We start from the raw sequence: 19,524 nt of genomic DNA on the forward strand, positions 1-19,524 counted from the left end.
GAAAATTACATAATGTTATAAAGCAATGTTTCTTCAATTAAAAAAAAAAAGATTGACACATATTCTGCTGTGAAACTAATTGATACAGTCTTTTTTGGAGGGAATTAGGAAATATGACATTTAAAAAAAATGTACCGTGCTCTTCATTCCAGAAATTAAAATTATGTGAAAAAATTTCTCTCAGTAAACCTTGCCTGTGCTGTGCTATGCTTAGTCTCTCAGTCGTGTCTGACTCTTTTCCACCCCATGGAGTGTAGCCCGCCAGGCTCCTCTATCCATGGGGATTCTCCAGGCTAGAAGACTGGAGTGGGTTGCCATGCCCTCCTCCAGGGGATCTTTAGAATCCAGAGATCAAACCCAGGTCTTCTGAATTGCAGGCAGATTCTGTACCAGCTGAGCTACCAGGGAAGCCCAAACCTTACCTAGTCACTCAGTAGTGTCCGACTTTTTGCGATCCCATGGACTGGGTCTCACCAGGTTCTTCTGTCCATAGGATTCTCCAGGTAAGAATCCTGGAGTGAGTTGCCATTTCCTTCTCCACAAACCTTGCCTAGATGGGCAAAAACCAACAATCTGAGTTGCATGTCTGGGAACTAATTAGATACATTACAGTGCATCCTTAGGTTATTTTATTACACAGCTGCTAAAATGTACAAGAGCCCTTCTGAGTCCTCACATGGATCCCTCTCCATATAATAGTGAAAAAAGCAAGACACAAACTGTGGGTGTATCATAATCATACCTGGGTTAACCAAAAAAACTTTTTTTGGAAGACATTTGTACCAGTAAATAAAAAACTCACAAGAAATCATTAACAGAGGTTTCTCATGGAAAGGAGGATTATGTGGGAGGTAGTTCTTAATTAAGTACATCCCTGTATGGTTTACATTTTATCCTATTCATATTTAATCTTATGATATTAAAAAATAGTTTAAGGTCTACTTTCTTAATAATTTTCATAATTTATCATGCAACATTATATTTACCATGTTGTACATTATATCACTAGTACTTATTTATCTTACAAATGGAAGCTTGTACCTTTTGAATACTTCATCCAATGCCCCCTTCCACTTCCCAAACCCTATCTCTGGTAACCACATGTCTGAGCTCTCTTTCTATGAATTAGTTTCTTTGTTTTTGAAGTATAACTGACCTACATCACTTAATTAATTCTAGGTGCATAACATAGTGATTCAGTATTTCTGTACATTGCAAAATGATCACCACAAAATAGCTTAAATTTTAAAAAACATTAATCCATAATGCGGGTAAGGATGTAGAGAAATGGGCACTTAATCAAAAGAGAGCTAAACAATGCTGCAACCTGCATTGAGGATAGTGTAGCATTAGGTATTAAAATTTTTTATTTTTTGCTTTTAAAAATTGAGTTATAATTAATAGACAATATTATATTAGTTTCAGGTGGACAATGTAGTAATTCAATATTTTTTATATGTTATGAAATGATCACTGCAATAAGACCAGTTACCATCCATTACCATACAGTATTATTAGAATGGTTTTGACTGCATTCCCTATGTGTATTACATTCCCATGACTTATTTATTTTGTAGTTGGAAGTTTGTACCTCTTCAGAAGTTTGTAGCTTTTAATCCCCTTTACCTGTTTTGTCCATTCCCCCACCTACCTCCACTCTTGACAATTGCCAGTTTGTGCTCTGCATCTGTGAGTTTGTTTCTGGTTTGTGTTGTTTGTTTATTTGTTTTGTTTTGTAGATTTTACATATAAATGAAAGCATACATTATTTGTTTTTCTCTGTCTGACTTATTTCACTTAGCAGAATATCCTCCAGGTCTGTTGCATGTTGTGCAAATGGCAAGACTTCATTCTTCATGGAGGGCTGAGTAATATTTCAGGGTTACCAGGTAGCTCAGCAGTAAAGAATGCACATGCAAAAATTACAGATATAAAAAAAAGATAAAATTTTAAAAAAGAGAGAAAGTATCCACCTACAATGTAGGAGATGTGGGTTCAATCCCTGGGTTGGGAAGACCCCCTAGAGAAGGGAATGGCAATCCTCTCCAGTATTCTTGCCTGGAGAATTCCATGGGCAGAGGAGCCTTGCGGGCTACAGTCCATGGGGTCGCCACGTGTTGGACACGACTGAGCGACTGAGTGCACGCACACACAGACACACACACATGAGTAATATTCCATTGTATACACATATACCACACCTTTATCCACTCAGCTATGGATGGGCACTTAGGTTGCTTCCATATCTTGGCTATTGTCAATAGTGCTGCAATGAAAGGCATTAATAGTTAAAATATACAGCATTGGTACCACTCAGGAACGTGTGTCCAAATAACACCTGGATGTGGTACATTTACAAGGCAGGACAGGGCTTCCCAGGTGGCTCAGAGGTAAAGAATCCACCTGCCAATGCAGGAGACTTGGATTCAATCCCTGGGTTGGGAAGATCCCCTGGAGGAAGAAATGGCAAACTATTTCAGTATTTTTGCCTGACAAATCCCATGGACAGAGGAGCCTGGCGGGCTACAGCCCATGGGGTACCAAAGGGTTGGACATGACTGATGACTGAGCATGGACGCATGCACAAGGCAGGTTGGGCCCATGATATCCGGGGCACCAGTACTCCCACGCTGATACGGTCTCTTCCTCCACAGAGGCTGCACAGATATCATTTGCTGTGTCTTCCTCTTCCTGGCTATCGTGGGTTATGTAGCTGTAGGCATCATAGGTAAGCGAAGGAGGGGATGGGGTGGCGGTTCCTGGGTGTGCGGGCAGCCCACAGCCTCTGGGGCAGAAGGGGAGCTGGTGGTGGAGTCCCATCACCTCAACATTCCTGGATCCCTCCACAGCTTGGACTCATGGAGACCCTCGAAAGGTAATCTACCCCACTGACAGCCGAGGCCAATTCTGCGGGCAGAAGGGCACGAAGAATGAGTGAGTGTGGCTCCTTGGGGCCTACTGGGTCTGGAGGGAGCTTCCTCAGTACTGGGAGAAGGTTCTAGGCTTCCCTCACCTCCATCCATCCACTAGTCCAGTCAACAAGTATTTATAAAACTCTTACCATCCCCAGCCTCTGTTCTAGGCCTTGGGGACAGGGCTCTAAATGAGACATTCAGAGTCCTATCCTCTGGTGGCCCACATATTAGGGGAGAGACAGAGAAGAGACAGTCCTAGATCTGATGTCAGGTGAGGCAAATGGGCAAGCTCAAAATGAGCTGTGCCATTCCCTGGCTGTGTGACCTACAGCAAGTGTCTCAGACTCTCTGGGCCTCATCTCTGCAATGGGGATCCTGACATTCCCACTCTCATGGGACTCTTCTGATGGCTAAATGAGCCAGTGCATGTCCAGTGCTTAAACAGCACCTGGCATGAAGTTGCTGTTGTGGTTATTATGGTTGTTATTTCTATTTTCATTAAGAAATTCCATATAGGCTGATGGAGAAGTCTTGACAGTTTCCGTCTCCCTCCCCCAACCCCAGGAACAAACCCTTCCTGTTTTATTTCAACATCGTGAAGTGTGCTAGCCCCCTGGTCCTGCTGGAATTCCAGTGTCCCACCCCCCAGGTAACTTCCCTCTCCTCCTGTTTCCTGTCCCCCCGCTTACATCAATCAGGTCCTTTTTCCTCCTCTAGTAGTAGCTTCTCTCCCAGCCCTCTTTCTCCCCTCGATGAATAAGGGGGAGGAGGGTGAGACCTCTGTCCTAAGAGGGGCTCAGGTGTCTGTTCTGACCCCACCCAACCCTTGCCTCCTGCCCCTCCCAAGATTTGTGTGGAGAAATGTCCCAGCCGTTACCTCACCTACCTGAGTGCTCATGCATCTGAGGACTTTGAGTACTACAAGCAGTACTGTTTACCTGGCTTCCAGAAAAACAAGGTAAGTGGATAACTGCCCAGGGAGCCTGGGCAAAGGCAGGTCCAGAGTACTGGCCCGCAGGATCGACCACGTGCTGTCTCTTGGCAGGGTGTGGCTGAAGTCCTTCGAGATGGAGACTGCCCTGCTGTCCTCATTCCCAGCAAACCCTGTGAGTCTGGGGTCCCATGGGCTCAGGAGGGGCCTGAGGAGGTTTCAGGGGCTCCACCTGACTGGTCCCATCTCCAACTCCGTATAGTTGCCCAGCGATGTTTCCCGGCTGTCCATGCCCACAAGGGGGTCCTCATGGTGGGCAACGAGACGACCTACGAGGATGGGCTTGGCTCTCGGAAAAACATCACGGAGCTGGTGGAAGGCGCCAAGTGAGGACCTCGACCCACCACGCCAGCGCTGTGCTTTCCTGGGGGGTGGGGTGGGGTAGGGAACAGGGCATCCCCTGGGGCTGGCCCAGTCATGGATTGGGATCCTACCTAAGCCTTGTCTGCCCTCCCCCAGGAAGGCCAGTGGAGTCCTGGAGGCCCGGCAGCTGGCCATGAGGATATTTGAAGATTACACAGTCTCCTGGTACTGGATTATCATGTAAGTTGAGAGGGAAAGTAAGCTACCCTATCTGAGATTGGTGAGGGGATCAGGATCCACTTATGTCCCCGTTTTATCCCTCAGAGGCCTGATTATTGCCATGGTGCTGAGCCTCCTGTTCATCATCCTGCTCCGATTCTTGGCTGGCATTATGGTCTGGGTGATGATTGTCATGGTGATCCTGGTCCTAGGCTACGGTAAGTCTCTCCCTCCCTGTGTCCTCCCCTCCCCACTGTCTGCAAAGCGCCTGTGCCCTTGGTGCTGTCATTGACCCATCAAGAATCTTCTCTTGGGACTTCCCTGGCGGTCCAGTGGTTAAGACTTCATGCATCCAATGCAGGGGGCGTGGGTTCAATCCCTGGTCGGGGAACTAAGATCACACATGCAGTGCTAAGTCACTTCTGTCGTGTCTGACTCTTTGTGACCCTATGGACCATAGCCCACCAGGCTCCTCTGTCCATGGGATTCTCCAGGCAAGAATACTAGAGTGGGTTGCCGTGCCCTCCTTCAAGGGATCTTCCCAACCCAGGGATCGAACCCACGTCTCTTATGTCTCCTGCATTGGCAGGCGGGTTCTTTACCACTAGTGCCACTTGGGAAGCCCAAGATCCCACATATCCCACAGCCAAAAAAACCCAGAATCGTCTCTTGAGGAAATTCCCTGGTAGTCCAGTGGCTAGGACTTGCGCTTTCACTGCTAGGCCCTGGGTTTGATCCCTAATCACAGAAGTAAGATTCTGAAGGCTGCAACGCATGACCAAAAAAAAAAAAAAAAAATTCTCCTGAGCCATCAGACATTCTCTATGTCTTTCACTGGGAATATTTGTGAAGATGTTCATCTCAACATTGTTTATGAGAGCAGACACTTGGAAACAACTTCCATGCTCATTTATGTGCGATGGGTTAGATCATAATGTTCCCAAACAGGGCTGGATCTGTATTTTGTTGACAGCAAAGTCATCGTCAAATAGACCATCTAGCACAGTGGTTAAGGCCACATGCTCTGGCACCAGAGAGCCCAGGGTCTGAATACAGCCTCTTCCAGTTCCTTGCTGTATGACCTTGGGCAAGTGACTCAGCCTCCCCATGCCTCAATGTCCTCCTCCATAAAATGAGAATAATTAGTATTTACCGGTTCAGAGACTTGATGAGAAGATAGGGTGTAAATGAGATGGGGAAGGGCCCTGTGACTCTGAACACAGTGCTTCATGTTCTGTTTATTCATTTAAACTTTGCCAGATACGCAACCTAAATTGGGGACACAGACATTAAAATAATTCTTTTTTTTTTTTTTTGGCCACACTGCGCAGCATGCAGGATCTTAGTTCCCCAACCAGAGATCAAACCCATGCCCCCTGAAGTAGAAGCTCAAAGTCCTAACCACTGGGCTGTCAGGGAATTCCCAAAATATTCATGTTACTAGTGGTTTCTAGCTAGGTGCTAGTTTAGGTGGTTAGCATTTTTGTTTTTGTTTTTTAAATAGTTTTATTGCCTTTGTTACTTGGTGACTCCACGGTAAAGAATCCACCTGCAATGCAGGAGACTGCCTTCAATGCAGGAGACTTGAGTTTGATCCCTGGGTTGGAAAGATCCCCTGGAGAAGGAAATGGCTACCTACCCATTCCAGCATTCTTGTCTGGGAAATCCTATGGACGGAGGAGCCTGGTGGGTTACAATCCATGAGGTTGCAAGAGTTGGACATGACTTAGCGACTAAATCACCACCATTACCAACTTGTTACTAGCCTTGGCTGTGCTGGGTCTTAGTTGTGGCCCAAGGGATGTTTTTGTTGTGACATGAGAACTCTTAGTTGTGGCATATGGGATCTAGTTTCCCAAGAAGGAACTGAACCCGATCCCCCTGTATTGGGAGCTTGGAGTCTTAACTATTGGACCACCATGGAAATCCCTGGTGACTAGCTTTTTGTATGTTATCTGTACTTTATAATTTTCTTCTACAGAGAGCTAAAGAGAATGCTGAAAATCCCTAATGCTGCCCCACTGGATGTTAGCACCCATGTCCTCCCTCCCCACCCGTGAATCATCATTATAGGGTGGCAGAGGGGTCAGGTTGGAGGAGGAAATGGCAACCTACTCCTGTATTCTTGCCTGGAGAATCCCATGGATAGAGGAGCCTCATGGGCTCCAGTCCCTAGGGTCTCAAAGAATCGGACATGACTGAAGCAACTGAGCATGCAGAGGGGTCAGGAAAGCCTCAGGTCACACAACCCTGATACCTGCTCACTCATTCATTCATCCATCTTGTATTGAATGACTATGTCCTGAGCAGTCTTCTAGGTCCTGGGCTTACAGCAATGAATACACCAGGACAAATCTTACTCTTGTGGAATTTATATTCCAGGGGGGTATGGGCAAGATGGACAAGAAACAAACCAGATAACCTCTGGGATGTCAAAACAGTGAAGGGGGATAAGAATTTGGAGTGTAAGAGGGTATTATTCTAAAGGGGGGAAGGGATCCTAGAAGGTTGCATGAGAAGGTGACTTTAGAGCAGAGACTAGACGATGTAAGGGATCCAGTTGGGGAGAGACTGAACCAGGCAGCAGGAACAGCCAGTGCAAAGGCCCTGAGGCAACAGCAGTGCCCTCTCAGCCTTGGTTTTTGTTTTCTGTTAAATGGATATGATTGTACCTGCTTTGCAGCGCTGGGGGAGCGGTGGTTGGGCTGAGGTCAGTGGTAGCACAGTGGTTCCCCTGTGCAGGAATACTGCATTGCTACATGGAGTATGCTCGGCTGCGTGGTGAGGCCGGCTCTGACGTCTCCCTGGTGGACCTTGGCTTCCAGACGGACTTCCGAGTGTATCTGCATTTGCGGCAGACCTGGGTGGCCTTCAGTGAGTACCAGCTCCCCACTTGGTGAGGCCTGGGAGGGAGCGGGGAGCCCAGGCAGGTGGCAGACTTGAATTCACCCTCTGCCCCCCACAGTGATCATTCTGAGCATCGTTGAGGTTATTATCATCTTGCTGCTCATTTTTCTACGGAAGAGAATTCTCATTGCCATCGCACTCATCAAAGAAGCCAGCAGGTGGGTGCTGGGGTGCCAGAGGGTCAGTCTGGGGTCAGACTGGGGCAGTCGTGGGGGCTGCTCGGGCTTTGATGTCTGTGCCTCTGCTCTTTCCAGGGCTGTGGGATACGTGATGTGCTCCTTGCTGTACCCACTGGTCACCTTCTTCCTGCTGTGCCTTTGCATCGCCTACTGGGCTAGCACTGCTATGTATCCACCATCAGATCCTGGTCTCTGACCCCAGGGATGGCTAAAAGTGCCCAATTTGCCTGGAGATGACCCGCAGCCTGGGGGCAAGGCCAGAAACTGGTGTGGGAATGGATTCTTTTTCTATGCGCCCCTGTGATCCCTAAGCCCTGAACTTAGATTCCTTAACAAGCTTCTAGCTTCCTGTCCACTTCCAACGAAGCTGTCTATAAGATCTTCAATGAGACCAGCTGCCCAGTTGCTGGGAAAACCTGCAACCCCGAGGTGAGTGTCCCCAAATAGAGGGGTGGCTGTTTCTCTGATAGCCCACAGATGATCTGAAATCTCTTGTTCCCACTTGGGGACCATTGGAGCAAATATTTGACGCCTGCTGTATGTCCTGTGCCAGATGCAGGGGGCATGGGGGGTGGGGAAGAGATCCAGCCTGGCCCCCACTCCCCCCTACTCCCTAAGTGCTGATCCACTCACCTTCCCCCCACCCTTGACTTTGTCTCCTGCTACTGCAGCCCTCTCTTCACCCAGTGGTAGCCAGTTCTTGCTTCCAGAACCCTGTCCTTGCTTTTCACAAGCCCCTCACCTGCCCTCTGTGGTCTTCATAGTGATCTCTGCCACTTGTGATCTGTCCACATGGCCACTCCATTGATCCTCATGATAGTTTATCCTGCCTCCCTGATGCCCATTGAGACAATGATCTCTGATCTTGCTTTTAGAACCGCTTTTGCAAGCCCTTCTTGTAAACTTCTAGTTCCTTGACTTAGTTCCTCATGATTCCTGTCCCACCCCATGGTCCACCTGACCTGGACCTGATGCCCAGAGCCCACTCTGAACCACAAGGCCCTATGATATGACCAGGCTCTGCATCCCTTCCACAGACCTTCCCCTCCTCCAATGAATCCCGCCTGTGTCCTGGAGCCCACTGCCAGTTCGCCTTCTATGGTGGTGAATCAACCTACCACCGGGCCCTGTTGGGCCTGCAGATCTTCAATGTCTTCATGTTCTTCTGGCTGGCCAACTTCGTGCTGGCACTGGGCCAGGTCACACTAGCCGGGGCGTTCGCCTCCTACTACTGGGCCATGAACAAGCCGGATGATTTGCCTGCCTTCCCGCTCTTCTCTGCCTTTGGCCGGGCGCTCAGGTGGGGACCCAGGTGGGCTGGGGGTGGGGGTAAGATGGAGTGGAAGAGGCCTGGCCCAGCCACTGACCACCCCCTCGGCTCAAAGGTATCACACAGGCTCCCTGGCCTTTGGCTCCCTCCTTCTGGCCATCGTGCAGGTCATCCGAGTGATACTGGAGTACTTGGATCAGCGCTTGAAAGGTATGGCCCACAGGTGGTTGACGTGATTCCCATGGGGGGGCGGGGCTAAGGGAGTAGATTGGGATTGATTCTTGGAGGGAGGTGGGGCTAAATTGCTGGGACAGAGTTTAGCTTTCATGATTCGTTCCTGTGATGAGGAATGGCTGGAAGAGCCCATTGAAAGGAGTTCTTTCCTTTGAAGGGGCGGGAACAAGAGGCGGGGCCGCCATTGGTTCCTGAAGGGACGGTCAGGCTGGGATTGGTTGTATATTGGGGTGAAGCCAAGGAGGTCTCAAGGATTGGCTTCTGCCTGGGAGGCAGGACCACGGTAGCCGTGTGGGTTGTCACTTATTCCTATCTTCGAGGCTGGGTGAATGCCTGTTTTGGGGGACTGGGCTGAGAGTCACTGTTGGTTCCTACCAGCGTGCGGGGCAGGACCCCGAGGGTTCTGAATCAAGTCTCCCTTTCCTTGTCTATTCGAGAAGGAGGCTCTAAGAGTCCTGGACTCTGCCAAGTGTGTGAAACAAGGAAGTAGGGGCTCCTACCAGGCCGAGTGGGGTTTCCTCTCACCTCTGCATCTCTCTCATCTACCAGCGGCAGAGAACAAGTTTGCAAAGTTCCTCATGAGCTGTCTCAAATGCTGCTTTTGGTGTCTGGAGAAATTCATCAAATTCCTCAACAGAAATGCCTACATCATGGTGAGTAGGCCTGGGACCAGGAACTAACCCACCAGCTGCTTCTAGCTGGGGGAGCCCTCATTCCCTGGCCCGGTGGGGCTAATCAGTCGCTCCCACCTCCCTCCAGATTGCCATCTATGGCACCAACTTCTGCACCTCAGCCAGAAACGCCTTCTTCCTGCTCATGAGAAACATCATCAGGTCAGGGAAAAACACCCTTCTCTGGCCACCTCCCTCCTCCCCCAGGCCCTGAGCCAGCATTCATGTCTGCTTCTTACTGTCCCCTGTAGGGTGGCTGTCCTGGATAAAGTCACCGACTTCCTCTTCCTGTTGGGCAAACTTCTGATAGTCGGTAGCGTGGGTGAGTGCTGTCTGGCTTCGGAGACTGTTGGAGGTCATTTGTGAGCTGCTATCGGCCCCCATGTCTTCTATGATAACCGTCTTCTCTGGGGTCTTCTTGGTGGTGGGGGAAGCATTTCCTTTATCCAGAACCCTCAACCATCTCCATTTCCTTCTGCTCTCCAGGGATCCTGGCTTTCTTCTTCTTCACTCACCGAATCAGGATCGTGCAGGACACAGCACCATCCCTCAATTATTACTGGGTCCCTGTAGTGGTATGAACCTTTGGGGGTGGGCAGGGGTTGGGGAAAGGAGATGTCGGGACTCGCCTGGGCTCCTCTGACTGGACAGATGTGAATGGAAGCAGAGGTGGGGAATGGTTGATTAACTCAGGCCACAAACGTTTATTAAGTACCAACCATGTTCTGGGGCCTCCCTGGTGACTCAGTGGTAAAGAATCCGCCTGTAGTGCAGGAGTTAAAGGAGATGCAGTTTTGATCCCTGAGTCAGGAAGATACCCTGGAGGAGAGTATGGCAACCCACTCCAGTCTTCTTGCCTGGAGAATCCCATGGACAGAGGAGTCTGGTGGGCTACAGTCCATAGGGTCACAAAAAGAGTCAGACACGACTGAAGCGACTTAGCACAACCATGTTCAGGCATGACCTGGGAGGGCTTCCCTTCAAAGGCCTTACAGTTTAGGAGTAAATAGACATGGCACCTCCCTGGTGGTCCAGTGGTTAAGACTCCATGCTGCCAATGCAGGAGGCATGGGTTCGATCTCTGCTCAGGGAAGTAAGATCCCACATATTCCACATGCCCATGATGATGCAAATTAGATGTACGCTTGCAAAGTTGTACGTTCCAGAAGAAGAATTACAGGGAACCAAGTGTTAGAGCTTGCAGTGGAGGATGTGGGCAGGTGTGGGAGTCTAGAGGGCTTCCCCGTGGAAGTGATGTCATGTCTAAGATCTGAAAGAGATGCAGTCAATATTGTGGCAGAGGGGACAAACACCTGAGGCAGGTCTATGCCAGGGACAGTGAGCAAATGAGTGTGGTTGGTGTGGAGGGAGTGAAGGGATGAGGAGGTGGAGATCGGGCAGGCAGAGGATGGGGCTGTGGCTGGGGGTTTAGGTCATCACCCTAAGAGCAGTACAGTATCTGAGTGCAGGGCTTGGGAGCCCAGTGACCTCGATTTTTATTTCTGTTTGCTGGTTCTGAGTGACTCTGGGCAAGTTATTTAATCTGCTCACTTTAGTCAATCAATGTTTATCAAGTACCTACCAAGGCCCTCTGAGTTTCCAGGTTGCTGGGGGATATAAATGGGACAGACACAGTCTAATAGGGATGTGGGCATTACAGCTGGCATGCACTAGGGACTTCCCTGGCGGTCCAGAGGTTAAGACTCTGCGTCCAATTCAGGGGGCATGAGTTCGATCCCTGCTTGGGAACTAAGATCCCACACCCCTTGTAGTGCAGCCAAAAAAATTAAAAAGAAAAAAGAATACTGGAAAAACCTATTATTCCCTAAAAAATGCAGCCAGAGGCCTTAAATGAGGGGCTGGCTTATCAGCAGGGAAATGGCATGCTGCTAGCTGGGAAGGGATGAGGTGGTGGGTAGAGGTTGCCTTGGGCAGAAGGGTGGAAACAGCTTGTCTGTCCTTTGCCCAGACGGTGGTCATTGGCTCCTACCTGATCGCCCATGGCTTCTTCAGTGTCTATGGCATGTGTGTGGACACACTTTTCCTCTGTTTCTGTGAGTAACCCCTCACCCCCGACCCTTGCTGGGCCCTGACCCCCATCTGCCCACCTGGTGCCCGCGGCCTCCCCAGAGCCTGGCTGTCCCTAGGGCCCCAGGTTGCCCCACCTCCCACCCCACCCCAGCTTCTTCCCGGCGTTCAGAGCTGCTCCATCCTCTTGTCCTTTGGTCAGGCTGCAGCTGGAACACTGTCCTTTGGGCCCTCAGCTTTGGAGTTTCTGGCTTTGTGGGGGGCATCTGTGGCTGCCACTAACTCTGGTCTCTCCGTCTATTTTTTTGTTTGTTTGTTTTCTCTTTTCTCTTCCTCTCCTCCATGCCTGCTGGCTTCCCTGAAACCCCCCCTGCCCCGAACCTCCCTCATCCCCTCCCTTCCTGACCACCCTGTTTTCCCCCTTGCTGGTTCCTGGGGGAGCCCAGGTGAGGACCTGGAAAGAAATGACGGCTCTCAGGAGCGACCCTACTTCATGTCGCCCGAGCTGAGAGACATCCTGTTGAAGGGGAGTGCGGAGGAGGGGAAGCGGGCGGAAGTCGAGGAGTAGAGAGGGAGGCTGGCTTGTAGATCAGGGCAGGTGCATGCGGGGCTTTTGGGCCTGGGAGTGGGGATCAGTGTGTGTGTGTGTGCGGCCCCCATTCCCACCCTGCTCCAGTCCCAGCGCCTCTTGCTTCCTAACCCTCTGAGGCTTCTCTCTGGCCCACCCTACTCCCCATCCACCCACCCAATCCCCCGGTGCCCCTGCCCTTGGGCTCCCCTCATGCCTCCTGCTTTGGGGCCTCTCTCCACAGTGGAGGACCTGGAGAGGAATGATGGGACGCCCGAGAGGCCTTACTTCATGTCTTTAACCCTCAAGAAGATCTTGAACAAGACCAACAAGAGGCAGGCGGAGGCCTAGAGGCCCCACCCCCACCCTCCCTGAAGTTTCGCGATGGGTGCTGGGCAGCTGGGTCAGAACCCCCAGCCCATCGGGCTGACCTGAAGTCCTATCACTGCCGCCCCCTTCCTGCCCCACCCGTCATCCAGTTACCACCAGGGAACCTGCAGGATTTAGGGCATCGCCTTCTTATGCCAAGGGCCAGAGTTTTCTGGGCACTTCCCCGCCTCACTACTTCGCACCCCACCAGCCAGGATGAGAAGCCAGGTGGGGCTTCTTAATATCCAACATGTGAGGGGCCTCTGTGGGCTGCCCTGCGGTTCCTGCCCCCTCTTACGACAGGACAGTATTTGTGGCTGCAACAAGGCCATTGTAACCTGCGTCTGCTCTGGCCAGGATGCCAGAACTCTCTCCAGGCTGAACAACTGGCTACTGGCCACTGCAGGCATTTCTTTCTTTTTAAACCTGGACATGCATTAAAGGGCCTGTTAGCTTTTTCTCTGTCTTCATGGCTGAGATGGGGCCGCTAAAGAATGCTTTCTTATATCCCCTCCTCGGGTGTCGCTGTGTGCGCCCAGGTAGGGGTGTCTCCTGGCCAAGGAGGCAGTAGCTGGGGTGTCGATGGGGTGGAGAAGAGGGAGGTAGGTTGTTGGGGCAGGGAGGCTGGGGGAAGGCTGGTGGGGAGCAGGGAGTAGGTTGGTAATAGCGGCTTAATGGAAACCGGCTGGCTGGCTGAGTCGGGCCAAATTTCCCCTTTTCTCTGCCACTTATTGACACACCTCTCTTTGTAAGAGAGATAAGAAACTGAATCCACCCAAGGGACGATTTCGAAGAAAGGGGGGATGGGGTAGATGCCTTGGGCAAATGGGCACCCTCCACCCCCAGTCTCCTCGCTTTGAGGATCCTTTTGCCAAATGTGTTGAATTCGGGGGAACTGGTGTGCCCGTTCTCCCTTCGCCATATCTCAAGGCCCCCCGATCCGGGATCTGGAGAAACCCCAGCCTGGGGTTTCTATCTCCTGTGCCTGCCTGGCCCCCTCCCCGATTCTGTTCACACACCCCTATGTGTAACTGCATTCCAACCACTAATAAAGTGCCTATTGTACAGCGCCTGGGCCTGGAGTGTTTGTTGGGGAGAGTGGGAGGCTGGTGGGGGGAAACCCCAGCTTCAGCCGCCCTGAGATCCTCCGAGCTGGGGCGACTCTCTCCAGGGGGAAGGAGGGAGGGCAGGAAGCCCGCTGTCTGCTGGCCTCCGACTGAATTCTACCATGCAGCCGTTCAGGTTTCTCCTGAACAAATACCCCTTATTAGGCTCTGATCCCCAGACTCCAGAAGGCGGCAGTGACCTGCCCACCTCCTCGGCACACTGCCTGGACACGTGCCCCCAGGCATGCTTTGTCCTGGGCCCAGCACTTGGGCACCACAATCTAGTTTAAGTGGCTTCAGACCGGCCAAGCCGCCCCCACCCTGCTCGCTACTGCCCCCTGGTGCCAGCTGTCACTGTCACCTCTGGGCCAACTGCTCCACCTTGTTAATTTTCTTTCTCCCCCCAGTGTTGCCTTTTTTGTAAATAGCTACCATTTTTGGAGTATTCTTTATCTGCACACATACAGTCCCCACTCATTAAGGCAGGGAAGTTTGGCAATGTCTCTGAAGGTCGCCCAGCAAGAAAGGGGCTGAAAAGTTTTAAGTCTCATTGCCTCAAAGCCCTCGGCTTCTATCCTGTACAGACACTCTAGGTTTGCTTGTTCACCTCAATCTTTTGGATTTATTCCTTTCTTACTGCCATCTCTTGTTAACCCCGCCTCCAAAATAGCTCCTAAACCTACTTGTGTGTTAACTTGCTTCAGTCGTGTTTGATTATTTGCAACCCTATGCCTGCCGGATTCCTCAGTCCGTGGAATTCTCCAAGCAAGAATACTGGAGTGGGTTGTTATGCCCTTCTCCAGGGGATCTTCCCAACCCAGGGACTGAACCTGAGTCTTATGTCTCCTGCGTTGGCAGGCAGGTTCCTTACCACTAGCGCCACCTGGAAAGCCCAAACCAGTTTACATCTCTCCATATTTTCAGCTCCCAGCCCTCATTATCAACTCATCTGCCCCCATTCCTTCAGTTTCTCCCACAGGCCCAGAAGGGCGCCTGCAAACATCTGAGTTCACACACTTCCTCTGCTCAAGAACCCTCCATGGATCCCTTTTACTGAATGAAAGCCAAAGCAACCCACAGGGCCCTGCCCCATCTGCCCTCTTTAATGCGCTCAGGCTGACCTCATCCAACCACCCTGGCCCCAGGGCTTATGCCAGAAACCTGGCACCACCTGGCTCTTTTCACAGCTAGCTCCTTATCCTCCTGCTTTCAGCTCAGGTGTCGCCTCCAGGAAGTTTCCTTGCTCACTGAAAGCTGTTTTAGCAAACTTGTGGATACCAAGGAGGGAAGCAGGGTGGGATGAATTGGGAGATTGGGATTGACATAGTTACACTTTATTCAGTTTAGTCCCTCAGTCGTGTCCAACTCTGTGACCCCAAGGTCTGCTGCACACCAGGCTTCCCTGTCCATCACCAATCCCCAGAGCTTGTTCAAATTCATGCCCATCGAGTCGGATGCCACCCAACCATCTCATCCTCTGTTATCCCCTTCTCCCGCCTTCAATCTTTCCCAGCATCAGGGTCTTTTCCAATGAGTCAGTTCTTCGCATTAGGTGGTCAAAGTATTGGAGCTTCAGCTTCAGTCCTTCCAATGAATATTCAGGACTTATTTACTTTAGGATTGACTGGTTTGATCTCCTTGCAGTCCAAGGGACTCTCAAGAGTCTTCTCCAACACCACAGTTCAAAAGCATCAATTCTTCGGTGCTCAGCTTTCTGTATGGTCCAACTCTCACATCTATACATGACCACTGGAAAAACCATAGCTTTGACTATACAGACCTTTGTCGGCAAAGTGATGTCTCTGATTTTTAATATGCTGTCTAGGTCGGTTGTAGCTTTTCTTCCAAGGAGCAAGCATCTTTTAATTTCATGGCTGCAGTCATCATCTGCAGTGATTTTGGAGCCTAGAAAAATAAAATCTGTCACTGTTTCCATTTTTTCCCCATTTATTTGCCATGAAGTGAAAGGACCAGATGCCATGATCTTAGTTTTCTGAATGCTGAGTTTAAAGCCAACTTTTTCACTCTCCTCTTTCACTTTCATCAAGAGGCTTTTTAGTTCTTCTTCACTTTCTGCCATAAGGGTGGTGTCATCTGCTTATCTGAGGTTATTGATATTTCTCCCTGCAATCTTGATTCCAGCTTGTGATTCATCCAGCCCTGCATTTTGCATGATGTACTCTCCATACAAGTTAAATAAGCAAAGTGACAATATACAGCCTTGACATACTCCTTTTCCAATTTGGAACCAGTCTGTTGTTCCATGTCTGGCTCTAACTGTTGCTTCTTGACCTGCATACAGATTCCTTAGGAGGCAGGTCAGGTAGTCTGGTATTCCCATCTCTTGAAGAATTTTCCAGTTTGTTTTGATCCACACAGTCAAAGGCTTTGGCGTAGTCAATAAAGCAGATGTTTTTCTGGAACTCTTGCTTTTTTGATGATCCCTGTTTAGCACAGGGAACTCTACTCTATGCTCTGTGGTGACCTAAATGGGAAGGAAATCTAAACAAGAGAATATATATGTGTATATATATAAATATACACACACACACATATATACATACATAACCTCGGATGTGCAGATAACACTACCCTAGTGGCAGAAATCAAGAGGAACTAAAGAGTCTCTTGATAAAGGTGAAAGAGGAGGGTAAAAAAGCTGGCTTAAAACCCAACATTCAAAAAATTAAGATCATGGCATCTAATCCCATTCCTTCATGGCAAATAGATTGGGAAAAAATGGAAACAAGTACAAACTCTATTTTCTTGGGCTCCAAAATCACTGCAGATGGTGACTTCGGCCATGAAATCTTCTTCTCCCTGGAAGAAAAGCTATGACAAACCTAGACATATTAAAAAGCAGAGACATCACTTTGCTGACAAAGGTCTGTATAGTCAAAGCTATGGTTTTTCCTGTAGTTGTGTACCTGAGAGTTGGACCATAAAGAAGGTTGAGTGCTAAAGCATTGATGCTCTCAAACTGTGGTTATAGAGAAGATTCTTGAAAGTCACTTGGACTGCAAAAAGATCAAACCAGTCAATCCTAAAGGAAACCAACCCTGAATATTCATTGGAGGTACTGACGCTGAAGCTCCAGTACTCTGACCACCTGATGCGAAGAACTGACTCATTGGAAAAGACCCTAATGCTGGCTGGGAAAGATTGAAGGCAGGAGAAGGGGATGACAGAGAATGAGATGGTTGGATGGCATCACCGACTCGATGGACATGAGTTTGAGCAAGCTCCGGGAGACAGTGAAGGACAGGGAAGCCTGGTGTGATGCAGTCGATGGAGTCGCAAAGAGTTAGACACGACCGAGTGACTGAACAGTACATATGTATGAACCCATCACCCTACTGTACAGTAGAAACTAACACAACACTGTAAAGCAACTGTTGTCGCTTAGCCTCTAAGTCGTGTCTGACTCTTCTGTCCACGGGATTTTCCAGGCAAGAACACTGGAGTGGGTTTCCATTTTCCTTCTCCAGATCTTCTGCCATTTCTTCTGCCAGATCTTCCCCACCCAGGTACCTAATCTAAGTCTCCTGCATTGACAGATGGATTCGTTACCACTGAGCCACCAGGGAAGCCTAGTCATGATCTTATCTGCCCCTATATCAGAGATTTAATAGGGGCGGAGAAGGCAATGGCACCCCACTCCAGTACTCTTGCCTGGAAAATCCCATGGACGGAGAAGCCTGGAAGGCTGCAGTCCATGGGGTCGCTGAGGGTCGGACACAACTGAGCGACTTCACTTTCACTTTCATGCATTGGAGAAGAAAATGGCAACCCACTCCAGTGTTCTTGCCTGGAGAATCCCAGGGACAGGGGAGCCTGGTGGGCTGCCGTCTATTGGGTTGCAGAGTCGGACACGACTGAAGCGATTTAGCAGCAGCAGCAGCAGCAGCCTTAGAAGAATGAGATACTCAAAAGCCCGTTTTTCAGAAATGTAATCTTGGGAATACGCTGCCTCCTATTAGTTGTTAGGACTCAGTGCTTTCACTGATGGGGGTCCGGGTTCGAACCCTAGTCAGGGAACTAAAACCCTGCAAGCTGAGTGACTTGGCCAAAAAAGAAAATGTAACCTTGGGACCCTTCCGAAAGAGGTCTGAGGACTTGAGAGTCAGAAAACTAGAAATCTTCCTCGTTCTGCCACTTGGTAGCGCTGTTAGCTTGGTCAAGTTGCCCTACCTCTGTGCATCTTCCCTCGTGTCATAAAGAGGCATCAGATCAGATCAGATCAGTCGCTCAGTCGTGTCCGACTCTTTGCGACCCCATGAATCGCAGCACGCCAGGCCTCCCTGTCCATCACCAACTCCCGCAGTTCACTCAGACTCACGTCCATCAAGTCAGTGATGCCATCCAGCCATCTCATCCTCTGTCGTCCCCTTCTCCTCCTGCCCCCAATCCCTCCCAGCATCAGTCTTTTCCAAAGAGTCAACTCTTCGCATGAGGTGGCCAAAGTACTGGAGTTTCAGCTTTAGCATCAGTCCTTCCAAAGAAATCTGATCTCTAACTTCCGGCTAAAGCCAAATTATCAGCTCTATTGTTATGGTGCTCTGGAACAATCTAAATTTATTTTAGCTAATTTGGTCTGAATACATATCCCATTCATTTAACCAAAACATTCTTCAACCTAAAGCTTTATTTAAAAAAGATTTCCAAGTTGGGGTGGGGTGGGGAAGGCAACATGTTGAATGCCTATCATTTACGTGAAAAACACTGATAAAAATAAATAAAACATCTCTGCATATACACCGAAAAACTACAGTGGTTGCCAAGAACAGTGTCTGGAAGAGGCAAACTGACTGCGTTTTCTTACATTCTTTTGCACATTTGACATTTTGTATCATGTGAATAAATCATTGGTTCAAGACCCTAAGTGTATGAAAAGTAATGGGTACAGCATGCACGCATTCTGTAATCATATTTTTACACCTTACCTTTTTAACAATAACTATCATTTTGGGGCATTTGTTCTGCGCAAATAATTGTGCTAGGTGCTTCTAAGAAAAATCATCACCATTTTGAAGATAACGATACGGAGGTCCAGGGAAGTGTACCATTCTTGGTCACACTCGGAGACTCAAACTTCGGGCGACACTGGTTCTTGCATTCTGAACTAGCCGCTCCCTCCTTACGTTTTTGTAAGGAAGATCCAAAATTAGGGCATAAAGTCTTAAACGACTTCTCACCTTCTCCAGGAAATTGACCCCGACACTGAAGGGGAGCGGGGTTTAGTTTAGGTATATTGTACAACAGGGATCTCACAAAGCGCTCGGGAGGAGTCAACGACACCAGGCTTGTAAAGAAAAGGCGCTGGGTCCCGGATAACTTTACTTATAAGCCCCAAGATGTAGTTGGCGTTGCAACTGTCGCAGCCCTTGCTCTCCCACGAAAGACCGGGAAGCCTCCAGTCTGGTCTTTTTCTGGATCGGGCGTCTGTTTGTCCATCTGCAAAGGGGGGACTGGAAGATCCCGACCGACTCGGCTTTGCTCTTCGGAGGCTCGGCAATCCGGCTGGGCGCTACATCGGATAGTTTTAACACCAAAGACCCGAGGTGTTCGCTCTGATCAGTCCAGGGACAGCAACGAGGAGCTCGGCCCGGCCGTTGCTCGCACACGCACCTCGAGTCTGCCCGGCCTCTCGTGAAGATGCGGACAGTGTGGAGAGTTTCGCCGGAACGCCTCGCTTAGAAACGATGAAACAGCTACCGAGACCCAGTAGCTACGAGGATGCTGACACGCCTGCTTCTAAGGATCG

At 49.6% G+C, this 19,524-nt stretch overlaps 1 protein-coding gene across 3 annotated transcripts in view; it reads left to right on the plus strand.

Annotated features, from left to right (window-relative positions):
• The window catches only part of SLC44A2 (solute carrier family 44 member 2 (CTL2 blood group)), a 32,895-nt gene extending 19,171 nt beyond the window's left edge, over positions 1-13,724 (plus strand). For 2 of the 3 annotated variants that reach the window (XM_055544652.1, XM_055544643.1), the window contains exons 3-22: positions 2,655-2,728; positions 2,850-2,934; positions 3,480-3,564; positions 3,763-3,873; positions 3,961-4,021; positions 4,109-4,232; positions 4,366-4,449; positions 4,534-4,646; positions 7,171-7,302; positions 7,394-7,493; positions 7,590-7,682; positions 7,859-7,943; positions 8,552-8,814; positions 8,900-8,994; positions 9,568-9,671; positions 9,778-9,851; positions 9,941-10,011; positions 10,176-10,264; positions 11,659-11,743; positions 12,164-13,724. In XM_055544652.1, the coding sequence (XP_055400627.1) occupies positions 2,655-2,728; positions 2,850-2,934; positions 3,480-3,564; positions 3,763-3,873; positions 3,961-4,021; positions 4,109-4,232; positions 4,366-4,449; positions 4,534-4,646; positions 7,171-7,302; positions 7,394-7,493; positions 7,590-7,682; positions 7,859-7,943; positions 8,552-8,814; positions 8,900-8,994; positions 9,568-9,671; positions 9,778-9,851; positions 9,941-10,011; positions 10,176-10,264; positions 11,659-11,743; positions 12,164-12,285 (2,050 nt within the window). In that variant the 3' untranslated portion in view covers positions 12,286-13,724. The remainder of the gene's footprint in view (positions 1-2,654; positions 2,729-2,849; positions 2,935-3,479; positions 3,565-3,762; positions 3,874-3,960; positions 4,022-4,108; positions 4,233-4,365; positions 4,450-4,533; positions 4,647-7,170; positions 7,303-7,393; positions 7,494-7,589; positions 7,683-7,858; positions 7,944-8,551; positions 8,815-8,899; positions 8,995-9,567; positions 9,672-9,777; positions 9,852-9,940; positions 10,012-10,175; positions 10,265-11,658; positions 11,744-12,163) is intronic. The other variant, XM_055544659.1, reaches the window with a different exon arrangement.
• The last annotated feature ends 5,800 nt before the right edge of the window (positions 13,725-19,524 follow it).

Source organism: Bubalus kerabau, chromosome 1 (genome assembly GCF_029407905.1).
Source record: "Bubalus kerabau isolate K-KA32 ecotype Philippines breed swamp buffalo chromosome 1, PCC_UOA_SB_1v2, whole genome shotgun sequence".
NCBI classification, from domain to species: domain Eukaryota; kingdom Metazoa; phylum Chordata; class Mammalia; order Artiodactyla; family Bovidae; genus Bubalus; species Bubalus kerabau.